This window comes from Anolis sagrei, chromosome 5 (genome assembly GCF_037176765.1).
Source record: "Anolis sagrei isolate rAnoSag1 chromosome 5, rAnoSag1.mat, whole genome shotgun sequence".
NCBI lineage: Eukaryota > Metazoa > Chordata > Lepidosauria > Squamata > Dactyloidae > Anolis > Anolis sagrei.
The window spans coordinates 196521784-196533087 of record NC_090025.1 but is presented as its reverse complement, the minus strand read 5'-3'; the positions used below and the strand labels follow the sequence as shown (position 1 = coordinate 196533087).

Sequence of the window (11304 nt, the reverse complement as noted above, 5' to 3'; positions counted from 1 at the left end):
GAAGCATTGGTGAGCACCCTCTGGGTTCGTCCATTTAACCAATTACAGATCCACCTCACCGTAGTTTTGCCTAGCCCACATTATAGTATAGAATCAATGCAGTTTGACACCATTTCTCCATGCAATGAAATCCTGAACATTGCAATTTTACAGTGTTTAGCCTTCTCTGTCAAAGAGTGCTAGTTCCTCCCCAAACTACCAATCCTAGAATTCCATATTGAATTTTAGCCAATTCATAATTTTGTATTCTTTCATTCGTGCTATGCTTTTTCATCCATAACATTGCTGTGATACCATCAGTTTCCTCCCATACCTCTTTAGTTTCCTCCCATCCAGACAAAGTTCATTGATCACATACGTGGAGGAAGTTTCAAAATGTTCTGGCTGCCACATCTTTCCAGCCATTGAAGCTCATTAGAAGTCTATTTTAAGCTGATGGAGGGACTCTGGAACAGTAAGAAATTTCCTTATGATCTAAAAATATGATAAAGCACAAAGGCTTCAAGGGGAGGTAGCCAGTGCTCAGTTTTCAGTAGTCCCTTGTTGGCCATCATGATAGTTAGGGTTGGCCTTATTCTGAGGTGACAGTGGATCAGCTTCAGTAGTCCTTTTGGTGGTCATCATTATAACTGTAATGGCATGAGTGGTGCCACCTATATGTAGAATTGTAAGTTGCAAGATTTGAATTGTATCATGCCTGATTTTGTGTTTTTACCCTGTAAATGTATAGTTGGATTGATTGGTTATTTATAGCTGTCAATCAATGTTGTTTGCACCAGTTGAATTGCTCCTCCTGCTCACTTGTTTGACCCCACCTCTTCCTGGAGCAGGGCAGTGTTTCCTTTTTCATTCCACCATCAAACTTTCCATCAGATGGATGTGTGAGAGAGACTTGGCTCTAAAAGCCCTGATTAAGTTACCTCTCAGCACCAATTCTGAGGTTTTTGCCCTTGAGACTTATGCTTCATGTTCAGATCAACCTGGACGACATTGAGAAGCCTCAAGTGCCTTCAAACCAGTTCTTTGGCACCAGAGGAAGACTTTGTGTCTTCAAACATAGGCCATTTGGACTGGGGTTCTGGATTGTTCCGGCATTCACAGCCATTGAGAAAGAGGGACCTGAAAAAGCTTCTCAGCTGCAAAACTCCTTGGACCCAAGACAACCAGGGACTGTAACACATATTTTCCTTTACCCCTTTCAAACTTCCAGCTTATTGCCTTAAAGGGATAACTCTTTGTGAACAATAAAACCTATTTTGAGTTATCTACAGTGTTTTGGTCCTTGGGAGTTCCAGTTTCCCTAAAGGAGGGCAAGAAGCAATCCCCTGGGGAAAGATGTCATGTCCATGCCTCTTTCACTAAGAGTTATAGCCCCCAGGCGTGACGGCCCAATAACTTAGCATTGAGGTGACCAAGCCTCAGCTTTCACTAGCTATCATTACAACTAGAATTGGTCTTACGGCGAAGTAGTCAAAGTTCCGTTTTCACAAGTCCCTTTGGTGGTCATCATTGCAATTAGGATTGATCTTCAAAGTTGCCAAGGTTCAGTTTTCACTTGTCCATTTGGTGGCACTCATTATAACCAATGGGTTAAACCCTTGTGCTGGCAGGACTGAAAACCGACAGGTCAAGGTTCGAATACAGGGAGAGGGTGGATGAGCTCACTCTGTCAGCTCTAGCTCCCAATGCAGGGACCTGAGAGAAGCCTCCCACAAGGATGGTAAAACATCAAAACATCTGGATGTCCCCTGGGCAACATCCTTGACCAGGGAACATCCAGATGAGAGAATTGGCAGATGGCCAATTCTCTCAAACCACAAGTGACTTGCAGTTTCTCAAGTTGCTCCTGACACACACACACACAAAATTATAACCAAGGTTGGCTTTACTACAAGGTGGCCAGACTCATTTGGCAGCTATCATTATAAATCCAATTGTTCTAACCCCTGGACAGCTGATACTCAGTTTTCACTCATCATTTGGTGGCCTTTATTATAGCTAGGGATGTTATTTCTCCAAGATGGCCAAGGCTAGTTTTCACTCATCATTTGGTGGCCATCAGAATGACTCTGGTTGGTCTTCATGAGAGCTGTTCAGCAGTGGAACTCTCTGTCCCGGGGTGTGGTGGAGGCTCCTTTTTTGGAGGCTTTTAAATAGAGGCTGGATGGCCATCTGTCAGGGGTGCTTTGAATGCAATATTCCTGCTTCTTGGCAGAATGGGGTTGGACAGGATGGCCCACAAGGTCTCTTCCAACTCTATGATTCTGTGATTCATCCAAGATGGCCAAGGTTCAGTTTTCACTTGTCGATTTGGTGGCACTCATTATAACCAATGGGTTAAACCCTTGTGCTGAAAGAACTGAAGACCGACAAGTCGGGGGTTCAAATATGGGGAGAGCGCAGATGAGCTCACTCTGTCAGCTCCAGCTCCCAATATGGGGAAATGAGAGCAGCCTCCCACAAGGATGGTAAAGCAGCAAAACATCCAGGCGTCCCCTTGTCACAAGAAATTCAATGTGCAGATTTGACAAATATGAATTTAATATGATGTGTGGGAATGAGTGAAAGAATGGAAGGATGTGTGTTGGAGTTAATAATTTTGGAAACACCAGTATAATATTAAGGCTAGCAATGACTAACTACTTGCTTGCTGGAACTGTGATCAAAACCTGCTAATGAGAATTGATAAGAACTGTGACAATGGTTCTTTCAAGTTAAGGAAATGTTTGCAACATTCCTTATGTTAAGAAGGAAGTCAACATAAGATCAACACCAATCAAGAATCATAGAATCATAGAATCAAAGAGTTGGAAGAGACCTCATGGGTCATCCAGTCCAACCCCCTGCTAAGAAGCAGGAATATTACATTCAAATCACCCCTGACAAATGGCCATCCAGCCTCTGCTTAAAAGCTTCCAAAGAAGGAGCCTCCACCACACTCCCTCCGGGACAGAGAGTTCCACTGCTGAACGGCTCTCACAGTCAGGAAGTTCTTCCTCATGTTCAGATGGAATCTCCTCTCTTGTAGTTTGAAGCCATTGTTCCGCGTCCTAGTCTCCAAGGAAGCAGAAAACAAGCTTGCTCCCTCCTCCCTGTGGCTTCTTCTCACATATTTATACATGGCTATCATATCTCCTCTCAGCCTTCTCTTCTTCAGGCTAAACATGCCCAGTTCCCTAAGCCGCTCCTCATAGGGCTTGTTCTCCAGACCCTTGATCATTTTAGTCGCCCTCCTCTGGACACATTCCAGCTTGTCAATATCTCTCTTGAATTGTGGTGCCCAGAATTGGACACAATATTCCAGATGTGGTCTAACCAAAGCAGAATAGAGGGGTAGCATTACTTCCTTAGATCTAGACACTAGGCTCCTCTTTATGCAGGCCAAAATCCCATTGGCTTTTTTGCCGCCACATCACATTGTTGGCTCATGTTTAACTTGTTGTCCATGAGGACTCCAAGATCTTTTTCACACGTACTGCTCTCGAGCCAGGCCTCATCGTCTCCCATTCTGTATCTTTGCATTTCATTTTTTCTGCCAAAGTGGAGTATCTTGCATTTGTCACTGTTGAACTTCATTTTGTTAGTTTTGGCAGAAGATCAACATCTGGCCAGGAAACTGAGATGGAGCCAGGATGGAAGACGTCCATCATTAATTTACAACTTTGGGACAACATCAACAGAATATTCCTATAAAAGACTCAGTCCAAAAATGCTTAAAGTGTGGCCGACCTGAGGAGTCTGTTCCACACGCCATGCTCCGCTCCATGGGAAGGAGAGAGATAGTGTACCTAAAGATAGTGGCAGATCTGCACAGGAGCAGTCTGGGGCTTCTTTCTCAAGGGAAGAGGAAGAAGTTATTTCAAAGTTATTGAAAAGTCATTCATGACACCGTGTGCAACATCCTTGCAGACAGCCAATTCTCTCACACCAGAAGTGCCTTGCAGTTTCTCAAGTTGCTCCTGACACACACACAAAAATTATAACCAAGGTTGGCTTTACTACAAGGTGGCCAAGACTCATTTGGCAGCTATCATTATAACTCCGATTCTTCTAACCCCAAGACAGCTGATGCTCAGTTTTCACTCATCATTTGGTGGCCCTTATCATAGCTAGGGCTGTTCTTTCTCCAAGATGGCCAAGGCTAGTTTTCACTCATCATTTGGTGGCCATCAGAATGACTCTGGTTGGTCTTCACCCAAGATGGCCAAGGCTTAGTTTTCTGGTAGCCACCTCTTGCTCTGCAGTGACCAAAATTTCTCCCCTGCCTCCCCCCTCCAGGCATCATGGTACAAAATCATGGGACACTTTTTTATTTTAAAACACTTTTAATTGGAAAATATAAATAGACAAGGAGATGGTGGAGATGATATCCAAGGACTTATGTTTGCTTCTTCTCATTCAGAGGTGACTTTGGGAGCAAGGAACAAAAAGGTTGCTAACTCAAGATACGGGAACGATGAGCACAAAGATGGTTCTTTGTCCAAGTTTGCATTGCAAATCCCCCCTCTCCCTTTTGCAATTTTCTCAAACAGGTTACTTAAGGGTAAAACCAGGAAGATGCTGGTGGGACAAATGGAAAACAGACTCAACCCAGTTCTCCATCTTCTCAACCACCTTGAATGCAATCTCCTTCTCAAAGGCGAATGGTAAACAACTTAATATTAGTAGGTTTGGAGAAGTAACCTAAGGTCTGAGGAAATGGGCAAGTAAAGAGGATAAACAGTAGATCTCATAGTGGGTGAGGAACCTCTACAGTTCTTCTTGAGTTATGGGGCGGAGTGCCCTAGAACAAGTGGGTATCTTCTGATCTGCATTTTAGAAACTTCTCCCAATTTGCTTCACACAATATTATAGAAGCTGGGAAAATAAGGATGGATTGGGGCTTTGTGAGGAGGAAGGGGCCTAGATTCCACCCCTCATATTGATTCCTTCTGTAGCATCACACAAACAAATAAGGCATCTATCATACGCAGCTGTCTTCAACATGTGTTGTCTTGGAGAGGAGATACCACAGTTATCTTTTAATACATTGTCCATGGGACCTGTACCCATGGTTTCTTTCTTTTTTTTTTTTTTTGCCCACATCCAATGAATGCTATCCTCTCTAAACATTTTCTAGGTCCTCCAGTGCAACTTTATGATACTTTTGGATGAGAGACCCTTTATTTCAATAGAGCTCATTTTGATCCATGGCTTCTTGTATCCGAACTAAGTTCAGGAACATATCGACCATGAATACGAGAGTTTGATGTGTCTCAAAGGCTGTAATATAGGTGATGGAGCAAGCATGCTTTCTGTTGCTCCAGAGACTGCACTATGAACCAATGCATTCAAATTATGGATTTCCACCCAAACATTAGGAAGAACTTCCTGACAGTCCAACAGTAGAACATGGTGGGAGGAACCTAAAACCACGGATCATGTTGTGCCCTTTCTCTCCGTTTATCTGGGCTACAGGTGTCACTAAAATTTAATGTGCAGATTTTATAAATGTGGATTTAATAGTGATGTGTGAGAATGAATGGAAGATGTATGGATGGAGTTAATAATTTTGGAAACACCAGTAAAATATTAAGGCCTGCAATAACTAACTAACTTCCTGCTTTCTGGACTGTGATTAAAACTTGTTAATAAGAACTGAAGAGTAAACTCTGATAAGAACTGGAACAGTGATAACAGAAATGCTTACAGTGTTAAGAAGAAAGTCAACACAAGCCTAGTGGTTGTGAACACCAACCAAGAAGATCAACATCTGGCCAGGAAACTGAGATGGATCCAGGATGGAAGACGTCTATCATTAATTTACAACTTTGGGATGACATCAGAAGAATATTCCTATAAAAGACTCAGTCTAATAATGCTCAAAGTGTGGCAGACCTGAGGAGTCTGCTCCACCTGCTATGCTCTGCTCCATGGGAAGGAGAGAGATGGTGTACCTATGGAGAGTGGCAGATTTGCACGGGAGCAGTCTGGTCACTTTGGGGCTTCTTTCTCAAGGGAAGAGGAAGAAGTGAGCTTTTGAAGTCTTGGATCTTGTTCAGGGAGTCAGGTTCTGCTGTATGGAAAACACAGATCTGGTCCTTGGCATTGTGCTTAGGGAAAGAAGTTTTGGCATTTCGGCGTTTTGAAGTTTTGGTGTTATGGAAGTTATGGAACTCTGCATTGGCAGGCTGCAGGAAATCAGGATCTGGCCTAAGAGGTCCTTCTCCAAGGAGGGAGAAAAGGATATGGGAATATTTGAATGCCTGAGGATGAATGCGTGTACATGTGGTGTGAATGTTGAGTAAAAATGTATTCCCTTTGTTTGTTTGTTAGTCCAATGTAACTGTAAATTGTTGTACATCCAATGTAGTTGCATAGAATCTACATGTCTATATGTCCAATGCCATTCTTTGTCTAAATGTTTTGTTGTTGTTGTTTTTTTTTTTTTTTTTTTTTTGTAATCTGATATATCCTCTTCACACTGGAAATTGCAATAAAAAGAATCCTAGAATCATAGAATCATAAAGTTCGAAGAGACCTCCTGGGCCATCCAGTCCAACCCCTTTCTGCCAAGAAGCAGGAATGTTGCATTCAAAGCACCCCTGACAGATGGCCATCCAGCCTCTGTTTAAAAGCTTCCAAAGAAGGAGCCTCCACCACACTCCGGGACAGAGAGTTCCACTGCTGAACGGCTCTCACAGTCAGGAAGTTCTTCCTAATGTTCAGATGGAATCTCCTCTCTTGTAGTTTGAAGCCATTGTTCCATTGCGTCCTAGTCTCCAGGGAAGCAGAAAACAAGCTTGCTCCCTCCTCCCTATGACTTACTCTCATGTATTTAAACATGGCTATCATATCTTCTGTGATTTAAACCTATGCTTTAAAGTTATTGAAAAGTCATTCATGACACAGGCATACCATAGAATTGCACTGGAGAACCTACAAAGGCCCGTAAAGACATCTGGGAAGTCTGTAGATAAGAGAATTGTTCTGTATTTCCTAATATTAAAAAAGGGTCGCCACTTTGCATGCCACTGTTGAAATGTTGGGGTAAAATAAGCTGGGAAAATGCTCAGAATTTAGGAGTAAAAAAGTTCTAAATAAGCTATATACTAGAGTGAGAAAAGTGTGGCCCCGAACCACAATTATGCAGTCCCTGAACACTTACTGCCCTCCAAAGGAATATTGAAAAGGTACCTATTCCCCATTGGGTTTTTCACCCCCAATGTGGCAAATGTGTCCGTATAGTTTCGCTACCTCAGGAAGCCCCAGGTCCCACCCCAAAATGCTAATGAAACAGCTGAAAAGGAGCCAACGTGGCAACCAAAAAGCAAAACACCAACCTTTCTGGTGGGCCTTAGGGTGCATCTATACTCGGGAATGAATGCAGTTTGACACTAGGGCTGGGCAACCACGGAAAAGTTTGTTTCTAAACTCGATTCGTTTTTAGGGGGTTTTTGCGTTTCGATTTTTAAAAGAATTCCGAAATTTTTCTTTAAAAAAGTTCGAAATTTACAAAATTTCGGAAATTACGAAACAATTACGAATCGATTCGTTAATGGCGGACACTACCGCGCAATACGCTAAAAAAACCTCCAAATGGGACAGGGGGAACTTCTGAAGCTTCCCTCTCCCTCTGTTGTTGACTGTTGGTGTGATAATTATAATTTTTTTTCACTGATTAAACAAACAACAACTATAAAACTTGCACCAGACATGCGGAAATAATAACGAAACGATTTCGAAACGATTTCGAAACGATTACGAAACAATTACGAAACGAATTGAAAAATTCGTTTTGATTTTTAGTCGCTCCTGAATGGTTCAATATCGCTTCGTTACCAAAAAAAAATAACGAATTAATAACGAATTACGAAATTAACGAACGAAACCGCCCAGCCCTATTTGACACCGCTTGAACTGCCTTGGCTCAATACTATGGACACCTAGGATTGTAATTTTATAAGTTCTTTAGCCTTTTCTGCCAAATAAATCTACAAATCCCAGGATTCCATAACACTGAACCATGGCTGTTCAAGGTGTATTCATTCTGTAGTGTATGTGCACCTTGAATGTGACATTGTGGCCCACTGGAAAAGGAGACATGGAGTGAAAATTTCACTAACCCTGTAGTCCAAAATGGCTGCCCTTGGCTTACCCGCCAGCTGCAAGGTATTGGTTCTATCCTGTGCTTAGTTTGCAGTTCTATAAAAGGGTATCAAACAGGCAACGAGGGGAAAAACAACCTATTTTCAACCCTGGCAAACCAGTGAATGTTTCAAAAGTGTGCATTTTTGTCAGAAATGGAGTCCTCGCAGCCTCAACCCAAGTCTTGGAATCCAGGCGACACCCATCAAGACCATACAAGGTCCCAACATCTCTGTGTTGAGGAGTTTCAGTCCATCCTCAGTCTCTCTGGCCCTGCCCCATAGCAAAGGGGAGCCAGGGCAGACTAGCACTCTATGGAGTCTTCCAGAAGTTGCAAAAGAGTCACTGGCATCCTGACATCACTGACGGGCAGTGATGCCAGCGGGTCTTGATATGTTGGCGACATGGCTTTCGGGGTCAGCTCCCCATCCTCCTCGTCCTCGTCCTCTTCCTCCGAGAGCTGCTTGGGGAGCTCTTTCAGGGTCGGCAGCGGGGTCACAGGGTCCTTTCGGGGCAGTGAGTCATTGACTTCCAGGTTTACTGTATCGGTGACATTGGCTGTGTCATTGATTTCCGGGTCTACTGTGGTGTCGATGTCGGAGGTGACAGGTGAAGCGGTCACACTCCCGTTGACCTCTTCTGTGACATTTGTGTGCTCCTTGCCCCCTTCACTGTCCAGGCAGTTACTATCAGTGGGGGAACCTTCAGCAACAGACCCCATTGGGCTTGTGTCTCCATTGGCTTCCATCTTGCCTTCCTGTGAAAACCAAGCATCTTCCTCCTCCTTCAGTAGCTGAGGTTGGAGAGATGCTTCCTCCAATTCCCCAGAGATGCTTTCTACTTGCTCTTCCTCATTGCCCTCTGAGGTCTCAGGAGGAAGGACCTCCTTGTCTTCTTCCCCAACCACCTGGACCTCCACCAAGGCCTCCACCAGTGGTTGGGCTTCCACCAGGACCTCTCCCACTTGGGAGTCCTTTGACAAGACTGTTTCTTCTGGACACGGAGGAATACTACCCAGCTGCTCGAGGGTCTTGCCATTAAGGAGAGCTGCCTTGATCCCCTCCTCCTGCTCCTTGGGGGCTGGGTTCGTTTTGGCCTGGCCTCCCTGGTTGTTGAACTTGCCCACTGAGTTGGCCACCACAGTGTCCCTGGTTGCCACATCTCTCTCACTCCTTGTGGAAGCCTGCTTGTAGTTCACGGTCTGTCCTTCGTAGGTCTTGGGCAATTCATCACCCAGGTCGCTGTAGCCCTCGTTCTGGAAATAAATGTTCCCTGGGTTGGGAAGTGCCTTCCCAGCGTTGACCTGTAAGGGGTGAAACACAGAGGGCAACAATGAGAGAGGGGACTGATTTAAACGCCATGTGTCCTGTTAGACAGGGTGGTCTTTTATGACTACAATTGTCAGTCCAAGTCTTAGGTGTCTACAAACCCTTCCTGGGTCATTCTCCAATTAGTGGGAATCAGAAGTTAGATACTGATCCGTCTCCTCCGCAAGTGGCTACAAGGTACACCTATTCCTCCATCAAAGCTTGGGAAAAGGTCACATGGGGGTCTACAAATCCCAGTGGCCATGCTTTATGGAAGATTCCAGAAGCTGTATTCCAGAGAGAGGATTTTTCTAAGCTTTGTTTCCTCCTACTCCTCACCAGCTTCCTTCAATTTGCTTCCTCTTCACATTTAATCTAATGGAGGCCAAGAGGAGACAGATCACTATCTACCACATGTTCAACTCACATTTCCCACTCTTAATGCCCACCAATGTTCTTCCTCCTCTTCTTCCTTGGAGCTGCATGTTCCCCAACCAAGCCAAAAGGGCATATTGCCAAGCTCAGAGAAGGACATGCATCATAGAAGGCTTCAAATTAGCTGCTGGTGTTTTCTTCGAAAATGGTCCAAAAAAGATAGGGAAAGAGTCAAGAGAGAACAGAAGGGAACTGGTGTAATAAAACAGATGAGAACATCATTTGAGCTTTTTTCTTATCTGAATTTGTGGTACATATATATTAGGCTTGGTTGATAAAAAAAATGGTTCAAAACTCATTTCGGATGTAGTTCAATTCTAAAGTCAATTCTGATTTTCACAGAAAATAAATTTCAAAACTTTTCGAAACTTCCGAGACTTCCGAATCCTTTCATTAATGATTTGAAAGTGTTATTTCCTGTTTCATTGGGTGGTCTTTACTTTGAAAGTAGTTGTTTTACTCCAGAAGCGGAGAAAAGCAATTGGAGGAAATTCCTTCCTTCTCTGGTTAAAACTGGCTTCTCTGGCTTGAGCCGAGGCCAGGGACCAGAAGCAGGGAAAAGCAAGCAGAGGAAATTCCTTCCTTCTCTGGTTTAAAACTGGCTTCTCTGGCTTGAGCTGAAGCCAGGAAATTCCTTCCTTCTCTGGTTTAAAACTGGCTTCTCTGGCTTGAGCTGAAGCCAGGAAATTCCTTCTTTCTCTGGTTTAAAACTGGCTTCTCTGGCTTGAGCCGAGGCCAGGAAATTCCTTCCTTCTCTGGTTTAAAACTGGCTTCTCTGGCTTTAAAACCGGCTCCTCTGGCTTTAAAATTGGCTTCTCTGGCTTGAGCTGAGGCCAGAAAATTCCTTCCTTCTCTGGCTTTAAAACTGGCTTCTCTGGCTTTAAAACTGGCTTCTCTGGCTTGAGCCGAGGCCAGGAAATTCCTTCCTTCTCTGGTTTAAAACTGGCTTCTCTGGCTTTAAAACTGGCTTCTCTGGCTTTAAAATTGGCTTCTCTGGCTTGAGCTGAGGCCAAGAAATTCCTTCCTTCTCTGGCTTTAAAACTGGCTTCTCTGGCTTGAGCAAAGGCCAGGAAATTCCTTCCTTCTCTGGTTTAAAACTGGCTTCTCTGGCTTGAGCCAAGGCCAGGGACCAGAAGCGGGGAAAAGCTGAATCATTTCTGACTCACTTCCTGAGTCGTAACAAAAATGGCGGGAAAAGTTTCGGAAGGGCAAAGGGACTTCCTGTTTTTAAAATAACTTCAATATTGCTTCAAAAAGGTAATTTTAACGAAATTATTACGAGCAACGAGTTATCCGAGCGACTCTATCCATTTCTATATATATGAATGAGGGAGAAAGAACTGACTCATTGTTGGGCTGCCTGAATTTGACTTGGTCCAAATGAAGGAGGATTCAATTTCAACCAATTGTCAAGGAAGGTACCAAATATTTCTAA

The 11304-nt window shown here is 43.8% G+C and overlaps 1 protein-coding gene across 3 annotated transcripts in view; it reads right to left on the bottom strand.

Moving 5' to 3' along the window:
* Positions 1-4305: 4305 nt before the first annotated feature.
* LOC132775583 (protocadherin-15-like) overlaps positions 4306-11304 on the bottom strand; it is a 100111-nt gene continuing 93112 nt past the window's right edge. For all 3 annotated transcript variants that reach the window (XM_067469393.1, XM_067469395.1, XM_067469394.1), the window contains one exon: positions 4306-9430. In XM_067469393.1, the coding sequence (XP_067325494.1) occupies positions 8432-9430 (999 nt within the window). In that variant the 3' untranslated portion in view covers positions 4306-8431. The remainder of the gene's footprint in view (positions 9431-11304) is intronic.